At 37.3% G+C, this 27,164-nt stretch overlaps 1 protein-coding gene across 1 annotated transcript in view; it reads left to right on the top strand.

Moving 5' to 3' along the window:
- The window catches only part of setd1a (SET domain containing 1A, histone lysine methyltransferase), a 52,948-nt gene extending 43,983 nt beyond the window's left edge, over positions 1 to 8,965 (top strand). The window contains exon 21 of the mRNA XM_022674232.2: positions 7,174 to 8,965. Within this exon, the coding sequence (XP_022529953.2) occupies positions 7,174 to 7,347 (174 nt within the window). The 3' untranslated portion in view covers positions 7,348 to 8,965. The remainder of the gene's footprint in view (positions 1 to 7,173) is intronic.
- Positions 8,966 to 27,164: the final 18,199 nt, after the last annotated feature.

The raw sequence follows: 27,164 nt of genomic DNA, 5'->3' as shown, positions 1-27,164 counted from the left end.
ATACTTCTCATCCAATTAAAATCAAATTCACTCTATTTGACTGGAGAGATTTATCTGGATAAAATTTTAATTTTTTAACGATCAGAATGAAAACAAGCTGAAATTAAATAGGAGAAACAAGGGTATTTTTTAAATGTAGAAAGTTCAGATACCGTATTTCACACTATAAGGTGCACTTTTCCCCAAAAATAGTCAGTTCACCTTGTAATCTCGTGCACCTTATGTATGAATTTTACCAGTCAGGTTGTAAGAAGCAGTAAAGCCTCTGCTAAAGTGCAGTGTTATACAGGAGTTTCAGTTAAATTTTCCAGCATTGACGCTGGAGCAGTATTAGCATTAGCTAATAATCGCGCTAAGCACTAGCTTATTTGTTGTTTAGAGGTGAGTATCATTGGCTTGTAGTCTGCTGCTAACCCGGCTAGCACTGTGAAGCGCTACACTGCCTTATCCTGTGCTTAGCCGCTATTGCTGCTGCGCCCAGCTCTAGTGGAAATCTGGAAATCTAAGTTTACTAAAAAATAAATGGAAGCGCAAATAAGAAAGAAAAAAAATCTGTGTAAATTAACATACAGTGCACGTTTTTTTTTTTTTTTGTAAGAATTACAGTTTTGTTTACTTATCTGAGCTTAGCCTTACCCAGCAGTGAGACCTGCTGAATTAGAAGGAAAACATGATGTCACCCCTGTTCCTTATTAGTGCTGCATAATGCAGTTAATAATCCAGTGCACCTTTTGTATGAAAATAAACCAGAAAATAGATGTTCATTGGTAGTGCGCCTTGTAGTACAAAAAATATGGTAATTTAGAGAAAATCTAAGGAGGAAGTGGTGCTCTCTCCCCAATCGCTCCTAGTGTAATGTTGGTCAGAACAGGAGTCTGTGGCAGTGTGTTCTGTTAGCTGGTGTGTTCAAGCGGCAGTTTGAAAAGAGGGGATGACTGGCTTCATATGTGTCGCAGGAGGCATGCGCTAGTCTTCACCCTCCTACTGTTGGGGGCGGTGCTTGTGATAGCAATGCGAGGGAGTCCTTATGAGTGGGGTGGGTCAGAATATTGCTCTTATAACAATATGGATTTAGTTTTTATCATTTCCTAAATTATTGCTATATTTTTAAGTTCTAAACAAACCAATATGGCACACCCCTATTTAGTATCTAGTTGGTATCCTGATGTTGCTGCTATCTAAATTAAGTAAGGATTGTATTATTTAAATACACACCCACCTCCCACACTGTTATTACCTGGTACTGCACATGGCATGAGCACACACTTCTACATTTGTTTATCTAAAGTACAGGTTTCTGTTCAGCTGCGTAGTTAGTTTAATTAATAATGTTTGCATGGCAAAGGTCAAACACTGGTGTGTAATGCAGGAGTACACAAAGACCAAGTCTAACTCCTGTTAAAGTGCTCTTGGTTTCTTGCTTAGGTCATGACTGCTGGGTTCAGTGGGTTTAATAAAGCGCTGGGTCACGGATGGTGTGCTTAGGCTGCGTGAGCAGCAGCAGAGCTGGCGCTGCTAGAACTTAAGCTCTGCCAGGCTTGTTTTGAAAATACGGTAGCCTGTAATTGCGCAGGCCTGTAATTGTGGTTGTTTTGACTGGAAGAGTTTTTTATTAGAGATGGATAATTCGAGAGGTGGAAAAGATTGGTGGTTGGCGGTTAACCCCTTTCACACGTGTGTTTGTTTCTACCGTGGTGCTTGCTGGACATTACACACAGGAAATTTAATGGGTTTTTTTGTGAATGTGAGCTAAAGCTAAACTTGCCATTTACTGACACCATCTACAACATTTTAAGGGGAATTACTTTTACGTGAGATACTTTTACATGAACAAAAGCATTTGTTGTGGAAAAAAAAAACCTTTACTGATTACTGATGGCAAACTGAAATTATATCACCTCAGGAGTGTTTTTTGTCCATGATTATAGAAGTGTTAAAGTTTGCCCTGCTTCTGTGCACAGCCAAAGTGTATATTTTATCACTTATATGTTTAATGACGTATGAATTGGGTTTAAATGTATTATTTCATTATTTGTACTGCAGTACACTAAGCACAATTAATTGTAGTTAGAGTTGACTGATGTATTATACTGTATTATATATAGAATTTATTAATGTTTAGGTGTTTAGCTTTTGCAAAAAAAGTTTTTTTTAGTAGGTATGACTGCTAAGGTACCGTATTTTTGGTACTGTAATGTGCACCGTATTATAAGGTGCACTGTCAATGAATGTCTATTTTCTGGTCTATTTTCATACAGCTAAGCAAGTAAACAAGTAAATAAGTAAACAAAACTAATAAAATAAAATACTTTCTTTTAAAGTCAAACAAGCACTAGATGTTAATCTACACAGATTTCTCTCTCGTTTATTTACAGTAAGCTTAGATTCCCGCATTATAGCATTAGCAGCTAACTGCTAGGAACCCTGAGTGCTTCGGTAAGCCAGGATGATATCAGCTACCGTGTTTTAACATGGTAAACACAAAGCTACAGTTCGATATACTCACCTGTGAATGCCAAAACAGCGCGGTTAGCGGGTAATGCTAATGCTGCTCCAGCTGGGGTTAGCAGCAGGCTACAGGCTGATAATACTCACCTCTGAACTGGGAAATAGCCGTTAGCAGCTAATGCTACTTCAGCTGGAGAACTAAACTGAAACTCCTTTATAACACTGTACTTCAGCAAAGTGGCTTTACTGGTAAAATTCATATATAATGCGCAATGGATTATAAAGCGCACTGTCGAATTTGGGAAAATTAAAGGATTTTAAGTGCGACTTATAGTACGAAAAATACGGTAAGTCGATATAATCGGCAACCTTTTATATAAAAAAAAAAGTCTAAAAATGTTATCTAGTGTTTAATAAATAAGTAGACTGATCAGTCGATTACTAAAATAATTCTTAGTCACAGCCTTTTTGTTGGATAAAGGAAAAGAACCCAGCGTTCCTATTTCTCTACACCACCTTCAAGACTTTATATGCAGGTGTTTGAGACCCTAACCACACATCAGGATATTAGTAAAAATGGTTTAAAAAGGGTTTTTTTGTGTTTTGGCCACAAAATATTTTCTATCAGTAATATTGGAATATGTGATAATCAGCATTTCGAACCATCGTTTTACAGCACATGCCTATTTTTCCTTTAATAAAAGTCAAATAAGAAGATGAGCTTGATAAGCTGATGTCACAGTGCTGTAAAAACACGAAGCTAGGCTGTTTGATTGTAAATCATTAAATTCTTCTGTTGATTTTACTCTGCAGGCCGTTCTTAATATACTACTGTTTAACTTTGGTTAAAAACCTTTGTTAAAACTCTTACATATTCTGCGTATGACTTGAGCCCCTGTAAACACAACGTGGGCCAGTTTCCCGGACAATGATTAAGCCTAGTCAAAGACTATTATATTTTCCTTTCAGCAACAAAATCTCCATTCAGAATGCTGTGTCTAGTTCACCCAGAGAAGTACTGCTAATGGAATATAATAAGTTGACCGAACAGACCATGTCAAAATAAACATCAGTACAAACCAAGCTGCAACACAAAATACTGCCTTTTTATTCATTTTAATTATTCTCACTCATTTTCACTGTTTTAATTTTTTTTTTTAATTTTTAATTGCAAATTATGAGATATGTGGTCCTTCTGACTCACCTTGAGCTTTTACCCATACATGGATGTAGTCTGTAACCCATAAAAGTCCAAAACTATTTTAAATATTGAAATCAAATTCAAAATCGAATCATATATTTTATTGAGCAGATCATTCATGTTTTTCTTAATGTGGGCACAGTAAATATTGTATAGTTAAAATTAATATATAACGTAAATGACACAACAACAGTTTAATAACTTACATTTTAACATCTTGTTCTAGAAATCAGATCAGAAATGGTTATATGAAACATAAAACATTTACTCAGAGTTTAAAGCTTAAGCTTAAGCTTGAAGCAGATAATACAATTTGAAAAGGAGCTACTTTTATCTCTAGCACTAACTCAGCACTCCTATATTCTGTAAATGTGGTGAGATCAATCACACATTCACACACTGTCCTGTAGTGATGCTCTCAAGATGTCCAGTAGATAGATGTTACTTAGGATGAGTTAGTATGAGTTAAAATGATGGGCAGAGTGCTTTAAGGAACGTTCCACAGATTTTAAAGTGTCTGACACAGTGGAACACTGTGCACTGAACAACTTTTCCACATTTTGTCACCTTAAATGTATTTTATTGAGATTATAAGTAATAGACAAACACAAAGTATTGCATACGAGAGAATTAAAGTGAAAATAATACATTGTTTTTAGATATTTTTTACCAAATAAAAATCTGAAAAGTATGATGTGCAGAAGTATTCACTCTAAAACCCCTTAATAAAATCCAGTGCAATCAAGTGCCTTCACAAGTCACTTAATTAGTCAAAAAAGTCCAGCTGTGTGTAATTTAGTCTCAGTATAAATATAAACACCTGTTCTGTGAAGGCCTCAGTGGTTTGTTAGAGAACACTACTAAACAAACAGCATCACGAAGACCAAGGAACTCACCAGACAGGTCAGAGATTGTGAAGTTGTGGAGAAGCTTCAAGCAGGGTTAAGTTAAAAAAACATATTCCAAGCTTTAGGCATCTCAAGGAGTAGAGGTGTGCCATATCGTATCGTACCCAATAATATCGCCAACATTTTTAAATATCATGAACGATATTATACCCTCAAATATCGTGCCATATCACCCACCCCTAATTATCACATCAGGGTACTTTTTTTTTTTTAATATTTTTATCGAAAGAAAAATTATATTTACATTATAAATCTACTAAAGACAGATTATATCTGTCCAATATTATTAATTTTACTTTAATTCTGGATATATGGAGATATCTGGAATGTATTATTAGTATCATAACACTCTGGATCACTGACTTCTGTTACAAATCTGATAAAATTCTTGTATTTTTGAATATCTCATTTAAGGGTGTTCCATATTATATCGTATGCAATAGGGGTGTCACGATCTCGATATTTTATCGAAATCGAATCGAAATGAGGTCACGATCTCGAGTATCGAAGTCAAAAAGAGGATCGACGATCCCTCCCGCGCGCGCTACGCAAATAGCGCAGCGCGCTACGCAAATGGCGCGGCACCAACACAGCGCATCCTATTCATTTAAATAGAGATAGCCACTGCATGAGCGCAGTCGGCGGGAGTGTGATCACTGTTTTTATCTGTCCAACGGGGGAGGGGGGGCGGGGGTTGGGCGCGCAGGTTTTGTATCTGTATCTAACGGAGGGGTGGGTGCGCGCAGGTGAGAGCGTGTGAACTCGCTGAAATGCGTGTGTCAGTGTGACTTGAGAACACTGACTATAGATCACAGTGAGGTGGATTAAAAATCTTAAACTTATAATTGACTACACCTGTTGCTTTCCATTGAATTAAAAAAACATCTTTCTCTCAGATAAAGTAAACACAAGCGTGTTTCTGACTAAAATAAAAGCTTTTCAGGAGAGATATAAGTTATGTGTAAATATTTATAAGACAATACCCACATCACTTATCTAACCAGCCTGTACTGATTTCTGCCCCCCAATAATGCTTTCAATAACCTCTTGTAACCCCTGGGAGCCAGGGGTTACACTCTAATAGCCTTTAATAGTCTTCAGTAGCCTTTAAAAGACTTACCTGGCGGCCGTGGTGTGTCCACTAAACTCCGTAGTTATAAACATCCTGAGGTTAGCAGCGCGCTAACTGACCTGTTTATAATGTAATCCGAGCAGTGCCTCCGTGTCGGCTGTTCTAACCTGCTGCTGTTAGCTGCTTGGGCTGAAAGATGAACTGTAGTGAGCTGTATTATCCGGTTAGTGGGGTTAAAACCTTTATTTGTTTACAGAAACAGTAAAAACGGACTGGCTGAGCTCTGTAGCCCGTGGCTGGGCTGTACTGAAGTAGTGACTGAGTGAAGAGAGCGGGGCTTGTGCTGCTGCTGCTAGTGGTTGGATGAAGAACTGCAGCTTCATGTAATGAGCAGTTTCACCAGCCATCCACACACAGCTCTGATAAACTGCTTGTTTTAATAGTGCACACTGTTGCTACCAAAAAAAGTCACTAGATGGCATTACCATATATATCTTAATAAATAATAATAATAATATTTATAATATTTATAATAATAATAATAATAATAATAATAATAATAATAATAATAAATATATTATTTAAATTTTATGAGGCATAAAATAATAACAAGAAAAAAAAAACAAGAAAATCGAGAATCGAATCGAATCGTGACCCTCAAATCGAAAATGAAATCGAATCGAGGATTTAGAGAATCGTGACACCCCTAGTATGCAATAATAAAATGTAATTTCCATTTTGTTGCATTTTTTTTTATTCAGTGTTTTGTCATGTTGCCAAGAGTATCGTTATCGCGAAAATACCATGAAATACTGTGATATGGCCCTAAAATAATATCGCCCACCCCTACCAAGGAGCACTGTTGAATCTATAATCCTAACGCACTTCACTTATGCAATGCTTTGTGTTTGCCCATCACTTAAAATCTCAATAAAAAAACATTTAAGTTTGTGGTTGTATAGGGTGACAAAATGTGGAAAAGTTGAAGGGGTATAAATACTTTTGCAAAACCACTGCTATATACTCTGCATTGGCTATATACTCTGTTATATTTCAGCCAAATTATTTCACTAAATAAATATATATATATATATATATATATATATATATATATATATATATATATATATATATATATATAATTTTTTGCTATTGTCTGTGTAATTGTAGATCTAAATGCATCATGAGGAGAAAACAAAAAATAAAATTTGAATGGGGGAGGATTTAAAAAAGAAAACTGCAGCACTTGGAGCTGAATGCAATCAAATCCTCACAGTAGTCCTCTAAAATGTAGTAGAAGGCCTTTTTCCCTGGACAGTAGTTACCCCAACAAAAGCAGGATAACCTTTCTTTTTTTAAGAGTCTTTTTAATATGTTGTGTCTGGAAAAGGTTTTCCTAAAAAAGCTGGGAACCCTGATAATGGAGGGTAATAAACACCTATCGGAATGTGTCTTTCCATTGTGGTCTGTGTGGGAGCAACTTTAGTGTTTTCCTGAAATTAACAGTACTCCAAATTTAACTTCCTCTTCTCTCGTTTCCACAGCCGAACTGCTACGCCAAGGTGATCACCATCGAGTCCCAGAAGAAGATCGTCATCTATTCCAAGCAGCCGATCGGAGTGAACGAAGAGATCACGTACGACTACAAGTTCCCTATAGAGGAGAACAAAATCCCCTGTCTGTGTGGAACAGAGAACTGCAGAGGAACTCTCAACTGAAGTCCTGGGACAGACCTGCACTTCTCCTTCACCTCCAGCTCCTCTTCTTCCTCCTCCTCCTCCTTCACGTTCAGCTTCCCCGGCCTGGTTGGGTTCTCTGGTGCAGCGAGCAGTCAGGGGCTTGTGTTCGGTGTCCATATTCAGTTACTGTATTGGGCACTGGGAGAAGCTTATTATTACATGTGCTCGCAATACCCTGATGTATTAATAGAGACTTAAAGGAGCATATTTTTGTCTGGATCTGGCCGTGCAGCTGTCGGGTGAAGGAAGGATTGAGTGACACACGTCTGTGTAGGGATGTCAGCACCACTGCTGATTCATAAATCACGTGAGCTCTCTTCCAGTCTCTGCATTTCATTTTTGCAGCTGCGTTTCGTTTCACGTTATTTTTAGAGGTCTGTGATCGTTGTTAGGCAACAAGCACACCAACGCCTCTCTTTCTCACACAAGAACACACGCGCGCACACAAAGCTAACGGGTGGGTGGGATAAAAGGGTAGGAAACAGCCTTCATTCTGGGTTTTGGATGAGCGTTTTTTATTATAATTATCATTATTTCTCATATTTGCCACACTTTAAACATAAGGATTTTTTATTTAAATTTTATTTTTCAGTTCTTTCATTTTTCATTTCATAATTAGGTGTGTTTGTTACTCATGCTCCTCTGTCAGCTATGTGTATATCCACACACAAGTTTTTTTTTTTAATTATTATATTTTTTTTGACTCCCCATTTCTTCAAACTGTATCGAAAGTTCAGATATTATTCGTACTCCTCACCTGCCTCATTTAACAGCTTTAAAACAACACACAGCAACTGCACATCAGTGCTGCCATCAAAACAATTTAAAAAAACAATTTTATCAGCTTTCAAGGTACATTTAGTCCTGATTTATTTTATTTTTATGTTTTATTTTGTGGTGGACCAAGGGATGCTAATGAACTTATCAGAGAAATAAAATGATTAACCAACCGTATAGATGTTAAATTAAGAGTTCAGTCAGTGGGATGCTTTTATTTTGGATAGTACGTTAAAGAAAAACTCTGGTAGCATCGAAAAGCAGATCAAAGCAGAGGTACCTGCCAATCTGCCTCTGGTCAGCTGTGATTGGTCAGCTCTCTCAGCTCAGGCAGTGTTATTATATTTTCTTTAGTTTTTTCTCTCCCTGCTTTTAATCTTCATTTTTAATGACTTTTAACTGCGAGTGAAATGCCCCGTCAGCAGTCTGTTCCTTTTTTGAAAGGAAGCCATGTAATATATGTAGAGTTGCAGCAGTCTGTCAGTACAACACTGACCCTCAGAAACAAAGACTAAATGAACAGAAAAGGACAAAAAAAATACATGGAAAGAAATACGTGTAAATATTGTAGAGGTGTTTGTTTCTCGTAGAAACACACTGGTTCCAGTCTGTAAATATGTTCTTCCTTTTCCTACTTTCCCATTGCGAGAAAAAATTGTACATACCTATCATTCAGTTATCTTATTTGTTTTTTTTTTGTTGTTTTTTTTTTCTTTTAATTTGTTGTATTATTTTAATATTATTTGCAATATTTCTCTTGTATTAATGCGTTGGACCCTTTATTAATGGTGCATTAAAATATTTTTTAAAAAACGGAAAACTCCCAACAGTGGATTTGTTTCTTTTCTGTGTTTGTCTCTCGTTATACACCAGAATGAGTCTGCTCGTCGACACTGTCATTAACACTGTGGAAGTGTCATCTTCAGGTAGTGTTTTATAATAATGCCTTAAAGAAGCCATCAGCCGAACCCCCAGCTCATGCAGCTTTGCCATCAAGCTGCCGGCGCTCAGAGGGAGCAAAATTGGCCCTGCTCCCTCCAGGTGGGTAGATGGCGCCCTCTCCCCACATCAATCCGAGGGTGATCTCTGCAGCACAGGGCGTCTGTGAGCTGATGTATCAGAACCAAGCCGCTGCGCTTTCTTTCGAAAAGAAGCGGTGGCTGACTTCACATGTATCGGAGGAAGCATGTGTTAGTCTTCACCCTCCTGGTGTGTTGGGGCTTTACTAGTGATGGGGGGAGTCCTAATGAGTGGGTTGGGTAATTGGACGTGTAAATTGGGGAGAAAATGGGAAAAAATTGAAATAAAATTATATATATAAAAAAAGAAGCCATCAGCACTGCAGTTGGCTTTTAAGTTTGAGCACTTTCTTATGAACACTGAACACGTTCATTATAAACACTTAAAAAATACATTCAGCATTAAATAGCACTCATTGCTGACACTGGTTGTCTACGTTCAGAAGAGAAGTATTGTTAAAAGTATAGGATACTCTAAAACTGTATTCTGGTATAATTATGCTCTATCCAGTTTTTCTGGGATAAGTTCACATCCTGATTTCTCTATGCTCTTGTCAAATCAAATCCTCAGAGCAATGCTCCAAAATCTAGTAGAAAGCCTCTCCTGGACAGTAGAAACAGAGAATCACACAATACTGTATGTGGAAATGCATCAAATTCAGTTGTTGCTGAAAATATGTCTAATATTCCTGCATTTCCACTGAATTCGTTTTGCAATCTGTTCTCCTAATCTACCTATTTATTTGTGCTCATCAGTCGTAATTTAATTAAAAAATGGAGGCATCCGGAGAACTACCTCAAGATACTGTGTGTGTATATGGTCAGTGTAATGTTTATCAATTCAATTGTGTGACAATTTAAATTTGAAAATAGAAAATTGAGTGTAAAACTCAATTAAACTCCAAACTTACCATTTGGTGTAATATAGAATAAAATACATTTTCATTCACATTTTATTTTTTTTTTTCTGCATCATAATTAGAATTTCTGGAAAAAAAAGAAAAATGAACTCTCTCAATTTTCTAAAGTTGCATTATACTATCAAATTTTGGTTACAATATGCAAAAAAAAAAAGATTTTTTTTCCCCAATCTCTTAGCAAAAGGCAGAAATGGAAAAACTAAAGATTGGAAAAACAGAACATCACCACAGACAATGAAATGAAGTTTTATACACAATTTTCTATGTTCAAATTTTGCCTGAAACGGTCAGAAAATTGATCAAACTGATCAAAGCACACTGACTGTATGAAGAGTGGTTTTTTTTGTCACTACCTGTGCACTTTTTAAGTTCTCACTGCCTTTTATAAAATGTCAGGGCCCTCAGAATTCTACCATTGAAGTGTGGGGCTACTTTGGGCTTGTTAATGGTGTAAACAGGTGTAAAAAGAGCTTTGAGTTCAGGACTTACTCTCCTAACACCTCTAACAAACTAACTACTTCTAATCTCTTTTCCTGCTCCCCCTCTTTTCCTTTCCTTTAGGTCCTGTCTAAAAATGTTTTTGTCTTGAACTTTTATGTCCTCTGTTGGTAATGTACATTATTATTTATAATTCGCTTTGGATAAAAGTGTCCGCTAAATGTAATGTGATGTGAAATAGTGATTTTTTTTTTGTATGGGGACTTCTGTGCCCTTATCGCTAGCATTGTAAGTCTGTTGGGAGCATTGGTTAAAAGCTCTGTATTTCAGAATGCTGGGGGTGAACGGAGGTGGGCTATTCAACAAAAGTTTTTACTTGTCATCATGTTTTACTAAACCCCAAATCCATTTCACACTGGAGTTTTCCTTTAAAAACCTTTCTGCATCAGAATGTTGAGATATGAGATATGCAAGGAGAAATGTTTATTGTACTGTAGACCACTAAAAGACAATAAGTCTGTGTTCACAATACAGGCTGAAGCGACTCAAATCTGATTTTTTGCTCAACGTGGTTCAGATCTTATTTTTTTAAGGCTGTGTGAATGTGCCAAATACGACTAGAGTCACTTTCATATGTGGTCCTAAATCAGATCCATGGACATCCGACATGAATGTGAACTGTCAAATCGGAATTCAAGTGTTTTTTTTTTCCTTTTACGCATGCGCTACATACTTTACTCTGGTACCACACATCTGTTGTTGCAGCTGTAGCTGCAAAAACAGCAAAAGCAAACCACCTGACCTTTTTTCACCTCCTCAACCTGAGCATGAACTTCAGACCAGCTGCTTACTCTCCACTCCAGCAAAAGATGCTCCACATATGAGCTGCCTATTTCCCTTTATAAAGCTACGAGTCAAGTCTCTCAAATATGAGTTTTTGTTGTTAGTGAAGAAGGTGACATTTATACACGTATTAATTTGCGCATGTGAGGCGTTTCAGGGGCGGATTCATTCACATTACACACAGATACAGATCACTTACATTTGTGAACGTGAACTGTCAGGATAGCCCAATCCTATCTGAGCAAAAAATTGTATTTGAGCAATGTGGTTTGTAATGTAAACGTAGCCTAAAACAATGCACATTATGTTTGACAGGCCGCATAGAAAGATTTTCTAATGTAATTTTTTCTTCATTCATGCCATTCCTCAGTAATACTGGTTGGCATCTGATTTTTATACATTCAGCAGATGATTACATACTATTCAGGCATATTATTCAGTAATTACAGGGATATCTGTGTACACCGTTTGAGGCTATTCTTCAGTTACAGGAGTGTTAATGACACCTTCAGCTTGCTGGTGGGCCAATGTTCAGTTGAAGCGTTAGTTAAGTAATCTTCAGAATGTAAAATGGTGTTTTGTAAGATGTTACACCCCAAACTGATTATGTGAAAAACGTACTTTTACTGGTCAAACTGTGGTTTTATCACAAGGAACTTTTACAACATGTTCTTCTGCACCTCTGACCTCTTCTCTCTCTGTGATGTAATAGAGGGGATTTTGTCTTCTGTATCTTCTGCCAAGCAAAAATATTTTTGTCCTTTTTTTTTCCACTCCCAGTTTCTTTAAAATGTTTCAAAAGTTCAGACGTTGTCCAGATTCCTCCTCACCCGCTTCATTTAACAGCTTTAAAACAAATCACAATCTGTTATTTATTAGCTTTTAAGGTACACTTGGCTCTGATTTATTTTTATTTTGTATTTTTTTGATGGACCAAAGGATGCTAATAAACTGATCAGAAAATTAAGAATGAACCAACCTAGGGGTGTTAAATTAAGGGTTCAGTCAGTGGGACGCTTTTGTATGGTTTCCATTTACACCCTGAAGAAATACTCGACCCTCACAATTATCATTGTATATCTCGCACCCTGGCATAGAATTATACAATTTTACACCACTCAAATTTGGAGGGCCCTGACCTTTAAAACAAGGCACTGAAAAAGACCCTGGGTGCAGCTATTTTTGCAGCTCTTTTGTTTAACGATGAGTGTTTAATTCTTGCTGCAGCTGAAGCAGCAGTGGCCAGTTCTGGACGCTCTTCTGAAGATGAGTCTGAGGTTGGAGATGAGCAAAGACAAGGTGAGATCTTTGTTCAAGTATTCAAGGGTGAGCTCCACTCTCGGACCCCCCTTACGTTGGTATGTTCCCAGTTGGCATTTCAATGTTGAATAAACGTTGAATCAACGTTAATCAACGTAGATATAGCAATGTTGTTTCAACATCATATGTTCAACCTTTAATAAACCATACCTGAATAAAATTAGAAAATCCTGTAGTTAACAAAAAATGTAACAATAAACTTACATCATTGTAGTAAAGCTGAGTATAAAGAAAGTTACCCACCACTACCAATCTGATTCAACATCTGATCTCTAAAACAGTAAAACAGTAAAACTATTAGAACATGAACATGATGTTAAGGCCCTGTCCCACTGCGATTGCATCTAAATATCCACTAAAGTACGTCCAAATTTCAATAGACGCAGTTTAGTGGATATTTAGTGGATATTTAGACGCAATCTGGACGTAGTTTAGTGGATATTTGGACGGCACCGTCCAAGTGGACGTAGTTTAGACGTTGCTGTCCACTTTAGGCGCAAAAGTGGTTTTGGTACCTCCCAAAATTTTCGGAATAGACAGCGACTAATATGGACGTAATTTAGTGGATATTTAGACGCAGTACGGACGTATTTTAAATTAAAAGGGCCTTTAAATTAAAAATCAGTTACTGCAAATAGAAGTAAAACACTGTTTCATTCCTCCATCAAACCATTTTTTTAAATTATATGGTGATGAAATGTAAAATGCTGATTCAAAAGGCAGAAGGTTGAGGACATTATGATGATTCAGCGTTAAAATTTCAACGTTAGCACAACCATTGAAGAATTGCTGCCTAAATGCAAGTTGTTTACCTTAAGTTTAAAGTAAGTTATTATTTGGGTTCAGTGCGTGTGCTATATCTACTAACACAGCAGAGCTGAAAGTGAAACTCCGTGCTGAGACTTAATAAATGATCCAACTAGTGATATTTCTCCTGCATATATCAACAATCATGTAAATAGCCTACCAATATCACTGTAGGCTCAAGTGCACACTAGTAATATGTTAAGCAATGAAGCAATTTATTATTCTTGTCTGGCAAAAAGCCTTAGCATTCCAGTGCAGTGCTGTGCTTAAAAGTGATTGTTAATGCTAAATAAACTGTGATCTAAATATCAAACATTTTTTGAATTTTTGCCATACATTTTGCCAGAGAGAGAGAGAGAGAGGTAGGTGGTGAAAAAAGAAAAACAATTAGCTATTTCTCTCCTATGCTTGTAGATGTGTTTGAGAGTAGTGAGGAGGCAGGATGCAGAGGAGTTGTTGTCAGAGGACACAGGACTGTGGCCAGACAAGCTAACTGCTCAGCAGAGAGAGACTCTAGTTTGCAGACTGGCCAGTGAAAGTGTAGACCTGACCAAAGTGGCACCCAAAGACAAGAAATGCAAAGCATTCCCCGACTATCTTATATCTTCAATATGTTAAGTTGGCTAATGGGCGTGAGATTTGATTTGGAATGTACAGTTGTCTCCTTTTCTCCTGTTCAAGAGTAAATGTTTTTAAATCAAAATTTAAAACTTAAAATATATATATATATAAGTGTCATTGTATCAAAACGTTAGTACACAAACCAGATGTAGCCTAATGTTTGCATAAAGTACGCATCAATACAGGTGGTGAATGAAAGAACCACTTATCAATATAATATGATCTGGTTGTAGCTTAAAACTTATTTATGCTCTTATTCCCAGGCTAACAGTGTCGGAAAGCGGGTTGTTTGGATGTTAGCATAGCCAGCTAGCTAACTCTCCTGCTGTCCTTCTTTCTCCGCCCTCCTCCGGCTTTTGGAGGTAGGCGGGCCTTCATAATCCTTGGAGATACCCTGGAGCATATAGCATTAGCTGAGGGAGGCGACCCTGACCCCGCCCCCAAACTGTCAAAACCACCCCTTTCTAAACAAGAGCGCAAAAAACTCACTCAAGCGAAAACAGCTGCAGCAGGTAATTTGCATGGCACGCGAGGAGAACTGTGAATTTGAGAGGAAAATAATCACCCGAGAGGAGAAAAATTAAGTTTGAGAGCGATATTCTGTTCAGCGCGCACACAAGTGCCCTTTTTTTTGCTTGTGACATTGGTGCTCACTAGAAGTTAATTTACACACGCAAAATGTTAAAACATTGTTTTCACCTGTTTATTTTTCGCCCCCGACTTTTGACATTGATAGCACATGCTTTGCGGAGACATTTGAGGGTTAAGGCTTATGTAAAAATGTTGTTAAATCTGTGGTTTCGTTAGTTATCCTTGACCTTTACCCTCATTACTGACAACACTCTGCACACAACACAAACTTGCCTCTGACCACAAGTTCTCATCCTATTGTCCTCTTTAGTCCAGCAGAGGACTGCAGAAACTGAGGGTGTGTACAGTAAAATTGCTTTCTAAGACTCGAGACTCTGTTCTTCCTCCACATTCTGTAAAGAAACGTCCCTTTGTGTGTGTGTGGCGGATCGGAAGCTGTAAAGTTCCTGAAATTGTCTGAACATGAATAGAATTCTTGTTACAAAACATAAATATGGAAATCCCTTAATAGCTGCAACCCAGACAGGTCACGAATCCCTCACTGCAGACGAGTGTGTGTGATCTAGCTGTGCAGTCTGGCTGAGGCAGGCAGGAGCTTGCACAGCCTGATCATCCAGATGTTTGTGTTACGGTGTTTGCAAGAAAGATTTAGATGTTTTATTACATCTGAAGAGTGAAGTTATGGCTCATATTCCCTCATTTACTTTTATGAGCTGTTGCTCAACAAACACTTCAGTGTAATTGTGTTTCTATTTCTCCACAAACTGAAGAATCTAAAGTCCTCATGAACATCTGCTTCAACTGAACAGGTTTAAACACAGGTAGGAGCTTAAAAGTTCTCCTGCTGAGACACACTGGAATATTTCACTCAGGGGATTTTTCAAACATCATACACTAGGTGACTTTAATTAGACTCTGAAAAGACTTTTAATAGACTAAAGTCTTTTTGCAAAGATTTTGCAAAGACTGGGAATCTTGGAGTGTCACTCTTTGCAAGACTGCAACTACAGTGTATCACAAAAGTGAGTACACGCCTCATATTTCTGCAGAAAGTATTTAAGTATATCTTTTTCATGGCGCAGCACTGACAAAATTACACTTTGAAGAGGTGAAAGAGTGAAGAGGGGAAAGAGCGCCATCTATCCACCCAGAGGAAACAAGGCCAATTATGCTCTCTCAGAGCTCCGGCAGCTGATGGCAAGCTGCATGACCGGGATTCAAACCAGCAATCATAGTGACAGAGTTTTAGACTGCTGAACCACTCAGAGCCTGATCCAAAACTGGTTTAAGTGCAAATACAACAAATCAAGACCAACAAAATTCAGGAGTACAAAACATATAGAAGTCTATAGAAAGTCTAAATCAGGTCTAAAACAAATGTACACATATCTATTCTGTGCACCTCAGGTTAGATGCCATATGTGTTGTAGTGCTGTAGTGTTTTTTAAAAATGAGGATGTGGAGAGATATATTTAGATTCAGACATAGCCCAAACTAGCCACCCTTAACCTTAATAACAGCTTCAGAGCCACGCAACATCCGGCAGCAGGAAACCACCTTCCTGCAGCTGATCTGCTTAACTTTTATCTGGAACTGATCATGTTATTAGCTTGCAGTCTGAAGTCATTAGTCATCTTGATTAAATTATATCGGCTGGGGAGAAGAGTTTCTATAATGTGTGGAAATATTTTACAGCATTGTTGTGATTGATATGATCAAATACATTATTTGTCTGACTGCCTTTAGCTTTGATTACGGCTTTTCACGTTCACTGTGGCATCGTTTCCACAAGCATCTGCAACGTCACATTTACTTCTCTCAAGAGCTGCATTAATCCCAAAGATTCTCAATGAGGTTAAGGTCTGGACTCTGTGGTGAATTCCTAATCCATGTGTGAAAATGATGATCTTGTGCTCCCTGAATCACTCTTTCACTATTCCAGCCCCATGAATCCTGACATCGTCATCTTGGAATATGCCTGTGCCATCAGGGTAGAAAAGTGTGAGGGACAATGCCCTTGGCCACAGCAGCATTTAAGGTGGAATGGTAAGTTTACTCAATCTGAGTGGCACGGATACTGTACATTTATCGTAATATTAAACACTATATGTACAAAAAACCATAGGGCTGCAGCTATCGATTATTTTAGTAATCGAGTACTCTACTGCCGAATCCATCCAAGAGTAATTAAAAAATACTAAAGAGAAAACAAGACATTTCACTTAATAATGAATGACCAATTGATTTCCTTATTTAGATAAGTTATATATTTTTAATTCACAACATACATTTCCAAATAAATAAAGGAATAATAATAGTTGAATAATTAGGACTTTAATAAATTAAGTTAAATGGTTTTCAACAAGAATTTCTTATAAGTATCAAAAATTTAGGGAATTAATCAATAAAAAAGGGCATAAACATTTGCATTATGTTGTGTATCTTAGCTTCTGTACAGCAGGCATGTTGGTAGTTCGTCTCACCAAGCCGGTGACATGTATTAGTTTATAAACTGCTCAGTGCTGTGTTCAGCATTAAATCGTGCTGTTGAGGGAGACAAGAGCGAATACACGCTGTCCAGCTTAAAATGCTCCATTATTATTGTCCTTTTTTCTCGTAAGCTGTCGCTCTTTCCCCTCAGCGCTTTAAAAAATACCCTCTTCTCAACTAAAACCTCCGCTGCCTCTCTTCTTCCTGTGCGCGGGTGACGTAACGCTGAGCGTGTTGTCACATTAAGAGCTCAAATTACCGCGCGCTCAGTTTTTTAATTAAATAAACGATTACTTGAGGCACAAAATTTTTTTTTAATCGAGTAACTCGAATTGTTCAAATAATCGTTTCACCCCAGCAAGAAATAATGAATTAATAATGTATAAACTATAGCAAACTTATTGTCTCAACTAATATTATTAATTTTCTTAATTAATTAAAAGTTGACCTAGCTAAATTATTTATGTTTGAAAAACTGCAAAATTGTAGTTGAAGCCTAATTGAGGCCAAGCCAACTATTCTGCACTACTGCACATGCTCAGTCGTGACCCTTTAGTTAAACGGGGTCTACTCAGCAATTCTACAGGGGTTTTGACCTGATGCTGCACTCTAAAAAACAGAAGTACGATATGAGTACTTTTTTGTACTCAAAGGTACACTCTTCATAATTGTACCCTCAATGGTACAATATTGGTCTTTACAGGGTCAGATTTGTTCCCTCTGAAGTACAATGTCTTTCCTGACAGCAATAAGTACAAATTTGTACCATTTAACAAGCCAAAAGGTACATTCAGTATTCTGCATCACTGTACTAATAAACAATATATATTTTAATTGCAATTTTTTTATTTGAAAGCCAGACAATTTTGGATCAAGTTTTTGAGCCATATTCAGTTGATGATGATGTTTATAATCTTTATAATCTTTACTGCCACAAAAAATATGGGTACAAAAAAGGACTTTCACTGAAATGTACTTTTTTGTACCTCAATATAAGGTACAGCCCCAGCGACAAGCTTTGTACTCTTTTAAGTACAAATCTGTACTTCCTTTTCTTAGTGTGTGGTCATGCTATTTGCATATTGGGTGTGTCCTCCCACCTCTCACTCACCATCAGTGTGTAGTCATTCTCCACGGCCTGCTGCTTCTGGGTTCAGCTGGTCATATCTGCATTACCACAAGCTTATATGGCTGACATTAAAACATATTTATAATTGCCATAAATTCTCAATTTCTAACTTAAACTAACAAAAAAATATATGTTGTGCTCATTACATGAGTTTGATTTATGTAAAACATGTGATTGACACAAGATAATTGTTTTAGTTGATCTTAAAGGATAATCAGCAGAACTTACAAAACACTTTTAATAGAACCTAAATGAGGCCAACCAACAACACTTGAATTTTTAAGCTGGTGAGACTTAAAATGTTATTTTTTTACGTATATAAAAAATGAATTAGCTTAACTTTTTTATTTTTACAGTGCTGAAAATGGCCAAATTGTGCCCAAACTCTCAATATTTTTTGGCCACCATTATTTTCAAGCACTGATTTAACTCTCTTGGCCATGGAGTTCACTAGAGCTTTACAGGTTGCCACTGGAAACTATTTCCACTCCTCCATTTTTGACTTTATATGAATCAGGACGTTGCTCTTCAGATTATATCATAATAGGTTTCTGGATAAATGTACCAATAGAATAAAATGTCTCATAATCAAGTCTTTTTGTATTAACTTTCATTGAGTTTTTGTTCTTTTCATGTATAATTGCTATTGTTAGTCACAACGCAGGCAGCGATGCATATCAAACAATTCATAATTTGATTCCTTTTTCTATTTAGATTAAACTGATCAAACATGCAGTTTCTCTTCATACAATTCTCTAATTATGCTCTCATATAATCGGTTAAATATTCAGCATATGCTCAGTATGACCAGTTTCATTCAATTTCCTATGAGCACTTTCATGTTGAAACTTCTGGATGTATAGTAGTGTTTTTATTGTGGCTTATTGTCATACGTAATTAACTGCAGGTTCTGTAGCTCTCGTGACTCGAACACACTCTCTCTCTGACTCTAACATCACCTCTGCTCTCTTGTTGACCTTCAGTCATTTCCTGTCATCAGCTTGAGCAACATGTTTGGAGATGATTTGGAGATGAACTGAACACCTTTTTTCTTATCTCGAAATAAAAAAATGCCATTGATTTTTATTTAATAGATCAAATTTAGAATAAAAAATAAATTATGATTACATTTCAGTATTTGCCTCATTTCATTATTAAGTTTAAAAGAAGAATTGTGTTTTTTGACTCATATAAAAAATATTAAGGGTCCTACAAGGCACGCCACAATGCTCATTGCTATCTTACACCCCACCGATGGTCTAGTTTTATTCCTTCAGCCTGCATTGTTTAAATAGCAAAGCCTTCACAGCGTGAATGCACAGGTCAGTTTCAGAAGAAGCACGGAAAAGTCATTAAGATGCCAATCTGCCAAAGTCAGAAGGCACCTACCTGGCTCTTAAAGGGAATGGTAAGTGACACACTGATTGGTTTATTTCACGTTACGCCCAAAACACATCTATAAACAATTAATAGAATTAGTTCATGACTTTTGCATGTTTTCAGCTACGCAAGGTGTACTTTTCCCGTAGTTACGATAGCAAAGACACACTGACACGCCCTTAATCAAGCTGTTTGGAGGGGTTGAAGGCTCGCCTATAGATTACTAAAAAAGGGCAGAAAAGTGTCTTCCATTCCTTAAAAGGAAAACAGTTTGATAAAGTAATGTCACTGATGTCAAAGGTTACTTTCTTAAAGAGGCAGTCATCCCAGTATGACCCATCCCTCCCTCACATCAAAGAAAAACTGTATAAAAAGTACAGAATATACTTTAAAGTGAAGGTTGGTGTTGCTTTGTATTTGTAATAATGCATTGTTACATAGTATTTCCATGAAATTTAAACAACTATACTGCAGACAAAAACGACATGTTTTATTGATATTGATCTGAAGCCATTTTCTAAAAGCATCTTAGCATTAAGAACATCTTAACATGGAGAGAGAATGCTCAGTGTGAATCTCACTCGACCAAAAACGTCACTAAAATCTGGAGGCTACAGATGTTCCGATTAAAACAGATAGATTTCTCATTGACTTTATTGATATTAGTGGAAAATCCTGTAATGAATGAGAATTATTTAAAGAATGAGAGTAAAGTGTGATCAAAACTTCCAGCACAGTGTGTAAAACAAGACCTGTGAAACCCAGTGGATGGAGAGAGCACTGCTGGGTGGTCGTGACCTCTACCTTTAACCCATCCATGCAGTGAACAGAGCCATTACACAGTAGTGAACACACACATACACACACACACACACACACACACACACACATACATACACACACACTCCCTATTCTTTCTACAGTTTCTCAATTTCATCAATTATTCATGCAAATATAGGCCAGGATAAAATGTATTGGCGTTTGGGTTGGGTTTCTATTTTTGGTGAGGATCTTGGACCGATTTTATGTGGTACACGGAGCTCTGGTATGTATTTTTACATTTTAATTATTTCACTAAAACTGTCACGCTGCCGCTGCCCCTTCGTACTATAGGTGTTGTGTCTCATAACGCTGGTAAAGCGACAATTAAAAGAAAAAACTAAAACGAACTGAAATTACAGATTGAATACCCTCATTTTCATGTTTGTTAATTTATTTAGAATTTATTTATATAAATGTGGTATATCATGATATATATCGTTATCGTGATATAAAAAATTCCATATCGTGATATATGATTTTTCCCATATCACCCAGCATTAGCTCAACGGTAGCAGTTTGCCAAGCCCGGGTATCGAACCTACGACCAGACCAGAGACGTTAAAACGACATCTTTTCTAGGTAATTTTTGCACGTCCAATTTTGGTCTCTCGAAGGTGCAGACTGTGATGCCAGATGACATATTTTTTCAGATGTCTTCCACACCTTTTCTACATAGAAAAGACGTCTGCAACGACCTAATTTGAACTAGAATTAGCCCTTATCTGAAGGTCTGGGGGACGTCAATATTGAACATGCGAAGACGTCGGAAAAAAGACGTCATCTGGCGTCACAGTCTGCACCTTCCGGATAAAGATTCAGGTTCAAATCTGCTGCTAAGTCAAACTATGCTACAGGAAGGTTTACTGGAACACAAAACAGCTTCACCACCTTCTGGTACTAGTTATGCACATTCGTTGCACACCATGTTTTATAATAAATTGCATTTTAATCCCCTCATTTTTTCTAAAACACTTCAATCTGCCAACAACCACTTAAAGCAATGGATAAATTACATTAATTACCCCTATCATACCACTGTGTTGATTGTAAATAGACTCCCCTGTTGTGTAAAAAATATGTATATTAAAACAGCACTTTTTAACTATGGGCAATGTTTAGCTATCCTTAGCTAGCTAGCTAGTTAGCTAGTTCACTAGCTAGCTGCTTGGGAAAAGAGTCAACGGCAGCAGGTGCGGGTGGTTTAAGACTTCAGAGCAAAAACTACTAACACTACAAACACACACATGATCATAAAATTAACCGACCTGGCAAAATGTACCTTACAGCTTGTGCAGACAAACCAAGTCTCCCTGAAGCTGCGGGAGTCTCCCGCATTTCGGTAGCGGCTCCCGGATGCCCGCGAGTCACATATAATCTCCCGGAATTCAGAACGAGTGCCCCAAAAGAGTGCACTGCACACAAACGCGCACACAGACGACAGACTTTTTTTCTCTAACCGCGTGTGGGAAGGAGAGAGAGGAAACAGAGAGGGTTCTTAGTTTTCTTAGTTTTTAGTGTGGGCGGGCAGTGTTTTTCCCCCCTCCCAGACGGGATTTGTTCAGTGAGTGAGAGAAAGCAGATCATGGCGGAGGCAATATTAATAATTATTGTAATATGATATGAAATGTTTTTGATGTTGTGCATTTTTTGTGATATTGTAACTGTCAATTTGGCAAATAAAGGCTCCCCCCCCCCCCAAAAAAAAGGGTAAGCAGAGGCAGGGCCTTCGAAAAAGAAAAAAGATAAAACTCATTTCACCTCTGGGGGGGGGGTGCAAGGTAGTGGTAGGGTAACCTCCCTGAAATCAACTTTTGCAACTTGGGATGTCTGGCTTGTGGCACACGAGTCCTGTCCTGAGCTGAGCAGAGCTGCGCTTCTGCAGCACCTAAAAATGCACATTTCTTGGTGTGTTGCCTCACAGATGAGAGTGGAGTTTGGGTTATGATGACCTGCGGTTACAGCAAATCAGAGTGGTGCTGTCTGGTTAAAATCAACCTAAAAATGTTCCACACAAATTTCCCAAAAAAAAAAAACAAAACATAAATAATACATAAATTCGTCAATTAATTAATTTGTAATAAACAATGCTTAATAATAAATAATATATATATTCATATTGATCAATTATATTGATAACTACAAGGTTGATATATTAATATAAAAATAATAACTATATTCTTTAATAATGTACGTCCCCAGGACGTCCAAAAAAGTTACCTGGTCCGACGTTTAAAATGTGACGTCTAATTAGGGACATAGTTAGACGTCCAAATAGCGGACCTAGTTTGCACGGTGTGTAGAAGTGCAGAATTGGTATTGGACCGACGGACGCAATATAGACATGATCTGCACGTCTATAAGATGTCTAATGTTTAGTGGGGACATGTACAAGGGTGTCAAAAGTATTCACATTCATTACGTTAAAAATACTTCTGTAGAAGTTGAAGTATCAACTCAAACTTTTTACTTAAGTAAAAGTATAAAAGTACTGCTTTTAATACTACTTAAAGTCTGAAAGTGTAACTGTAAAAATGACCTCATAAACAGAAGCCTAGGCCGCACTACAGGGACCTATAGTGCACTACCCCCCGATGACTAGTTAAAGTACTGAAATGGTGCTAAAAAAAAGAGTTCTTTTTGCATCCAACTATTCCGAAGCCACTCGCTGCAGCTGGAGACGCATAATTGGGGTCTTTCTTTCTACCAACTTTCCCACTGGTTCCCAGTTCGGAGCGCAACATTTCGCTCCACTTCTCTCCACTTCTCTCTAGTCTCTTCCATAAGGCTACATGCATCTGGAGTTTGACGTGACGTGCAGGCGGAATGTATCAAATACAAACCAATAAAGAGTCTGACATGTATAAAGTACTAGAAATCCAGACTCGAGTAAAAGTTAAAATACTCTGTCAAAAAAGTGTCTTGAGTATTAGTTGAAGTGTTCTTTAGGTAGAAGAACTAAAGTATTCAACATTTCTTGTACTTAAGTACTGCAAGTAGTGTATTCTAACATTTTCTACTCAAGTAATAAAAGAGAAAAAAAATACAAGTGTTGTATTGTGTTGTTTTTACAGAAAGAAGTCAAAACTTTGTATACATCATTGTCTATTATTTCAGATGTTTAAATAGTTAAAGGACACTCACGATTCCTTTTGCTGTAGCAACACTACAAGAACAGGAGTGTACATTCTTAAATTAACTCTCCAAATAAACTCACCTAAACTGTTAGGATATTTTAATAAATTCAGCATAAAAGGTCACTAGTTGGTCTATCACTATTGTAAAATCAACTAAAACGGTCAAAATCCAAGAGATTAGAGCCCCTTTATCAAACCCTGTAACAGAGATGCAGAGCCTCTCCCGCTCTGGCTTTAGTGATAATGTGGGTTTGGTATCAGTCCTAACATTTTTAGCATTTTAATGAGCGGGAGGGATTCCAGGATCAGAGGTTTAGGGGTGTTGAGCACATGCTGAATCAAATCAGACACACAAACTTTGATGTACAGGGGGCAGGTGGTTTAGTTTTTAAACATATTTTCAGCAGATAAGGAGATAAAACATTGTAAAACATTTATGTCAAAAAAAAACTCCTGATGCTTAATTATCTGGTCTAATTTAAACAGCTAAAAGTGGAAAGCGACTCAAAATTCAGGATCAGGTCATCTTCACACAATGAACAATAAAATATTATTTATTTTATTTTTTTTTTTACTTTTTTTTTCTTTCTGGAATCTGAATATGGTCCTTTATTTTGAAAACCAACCCAATAGACCACTGAAGTTGTGTCGTCATTTTGTAGTCGGCGCCATGTTGTTTATGCCCATATTTGGGATTCTGTGTCTAAGAGGTTCAGGCCTATAGGAAATTTGAATGGGCTTTTTAAAAACTTGCCTCTGTCACATTCTGTGTTAAATAAATACATTTTCCTCCTGAACAACACTGGATTCTCTGATTTTTTTTTTTTTTTCAAGCTTCCGGCACTCAGAGGGAGCACAATAGGCCCTGCTCCCTCCGGGTGGGTAGATGGCGCTCTCTCCCCACATCACTAAAGGGTGATGTCTGCAGCACAGGGCGTCTGTGAGCTGATGTACCGGAACTGAATCGCTGCGCTGTCCTCGAAGCGCGTTGGCTGCTCGGCAATGCAGCATCAGGAGCAGCTCGAAAAAAAGCGGTGGCTGGCTTCACATGTAGTCTTCACCCTCCTGGTGTGTAAATTGGGGGAAAAAATTGGAAAAATTAGAAATAAAATTATATAAAAAAAAGAGTAGTCATTAGAAAAATGCTACTAAATAAATATTATCATTGGCAGTTCCTGAGCCCCTAAAAGGACTGGCGACGCCCCTGGTAACAAGTAACGAGGCAGCACATAAAAAAAGTAAAAAGTATTAAACTCATAAAAAATATGTAGTGAAGTAAAAGAGGAAAGGGGGAGAAAAAATAATAATACTCCAGAAAAGTACAGATACAGCTTTTTAATACTTAAGCAGAGTAGTGAAGTAGTTCTAGTGCATAGCTTGTTTAAAGAGCTAGAGCTGCAGTTAGTGGCTAATGCTAATACTGCTCCGGCCTCCTCTGTAACGCTGCACTCCAACCTGACTGGTAAGATTTATACATACATAAGGTGCACCAGATTATAAGGCGCACTGTCGATTTTTGGGAAAATGACAAGATTTTAAGTGCATCTCATATAATTGTAAAAAAAAAGTATTTTACATCTTTGTTTTATATTTCCCAATAAACTTCAAAACAACTTCATATTAAAATGTGTTAAACTATATAAACAATACATTCTGTTGTCACAGCTTAGCCCATGTCTGTCTTGTGTTTCTCCCTCATTTGGTCCCTTGTGCTCCTGCCCTCTGTTTACCTGTCATGTGTTTCCCAGCCATGTGCTTCTGTTGTGTTTTGGTCCTGTCTCCGCCCTAGCCCCACCCTGTCATCAGTGATTTGGTGTTTCCAGTTTCCTGTTCCCTCCTCTTGTATATAAGCCCCTTTGTTTCAAGTCTTCCTGGTCTAGTCTTTTGTTGGTTTGGTTGCGGTCTGTAGTCTTGTCAGGTTAGTTTTGTGTCTCATGCTGCTTGTTGTTTGGTTCCTGTTTTCAGGTTTAGTCTTCTTTAGTTTTGTATTTAGTATAACTTTGGTTTATCGTGTTTGTTTGTTTGTTTATTAGTTTGTTTATTTAATAAATCTAAATATTCTGCGATTACGTCCATCCCCTCTTATCCGTAACAATGTAATACATTTCAGAGTGTTTAATGTATTTTGGAATAAAATGCAATCTAAAATAAAGATGTATTTCTCATTATTCTAAAGTGAGTCTACTTGTAAACACTGATCAGGTTCAGATGTGGACAGAAACATTTGGTTTACGTAAAAAAATGCATTTTGACAAATTTAATTTATTGATTATTATAACTTAAATATTCAAGTTTACAATAGTTTACTAATTTCATACACTGTGGCCAATCAAAGTGCTTTAAAAATACAGAGAAATACAGAGATCATTCAGAATCAAAATAATAACAATAACAATAATAAAATAAAATAAAAAGAAATATTATAGAACATATTCAACATTACTACATTAAATCAGGATAATCTTGACCACTGGGACTTACAGAGTGAAGAACGTTTATATTAATGTAGTATTGAGTTAAACTGCTTGAAGACTTTATAACGTTATCAGCTTGCTCCCTCTTTTCATTCCACTCATTTTTGACTGAAAGCTTGGAGGAGGAATGCAGGAGTCTGGATATGAGCCGAGATACTAACCTGAAAACGCCCTGAGCTTCTCAACACGGCCGGGGTGAGCTGCAGGTCCTCATCCTGCTCCAGGCTCCTGCTGACAGAATGAACCACATAGTGATCCTTATAGCACTTTTTAAACAGGGAGATCATACTTTAAAATGCCAATAAGACACTACCCACTAAACAAAGAGACGTTGAAACGACATCTTTTCCAGGTAATTTTTGCTTGTCCAATTTTGGTCTCCTAAAGGTGCAAACTGTGACGTCTTTTTTCTGACATCCCCCAGACCTTCTTCTACGTAGAAAAGATGTCTTAGGTCGTTGCAGACTTCTTTTCTACGTAAAAAAGACGTTGGCAACAACCTAATTTGGACTAGAATTAGCCCTTATCTGCTATACATATATATATGTATATATATATACAGATATTCTCAACATATTTAGTATATTATTATTATTATTGAACTGCCAATACTGACAGTATAATACTGGAGCAGTATAACAGTAAATTCCGTAAAGAGTGAACTCTGTAGCTCCAAAAAAGTTAACGTCCAATTAGGGTCATAGTTAAACGTCCAAATAGCGGACCTTGTTTGCACGGCGTGGAAAAGTGCAGAATTGGTATTGGACCGACGGACGCAATATAGACATGATCTGCTGTTTAGTGGGTAGTGTCATATCCCATGACTGTCTTCTTTCTGTGTCTTTAGTGCAGGGGTCACCAACCTTTTTTTAACTGAGAGCTACTTCTTGGGTACCAATTAATGCGAAGGGCTACCAGTTTGATACACACTTGTGAAATCACAAATTTGCTACCTTTAATTACATTTAATTATGTTATTATTAATTATTAATTATATGCATCTATGTGAAGACACTGATCATGTCAATGGT

This window comes from Astyanax mexicanus, chromosome 19, assembly GCF_023375975.1.
Source record: "Astyanax mexicanus isolate ESR-SI-001 chromosome 19, AstMex3_surface, whole genome shotgun sequence".
NCBI classification, from domain to species: domain Eukaryota; kingdom Metazoa; phylum Chordata; class Actinopteri; order Characiformes; family Acestrorhamphidae; genus Astyanax; species Astyanax mexicanus.
Note: the sequence above shows the minus strand (reverse complement) of the source record. Positions and strands in the feature narration are given on the sequence as shown.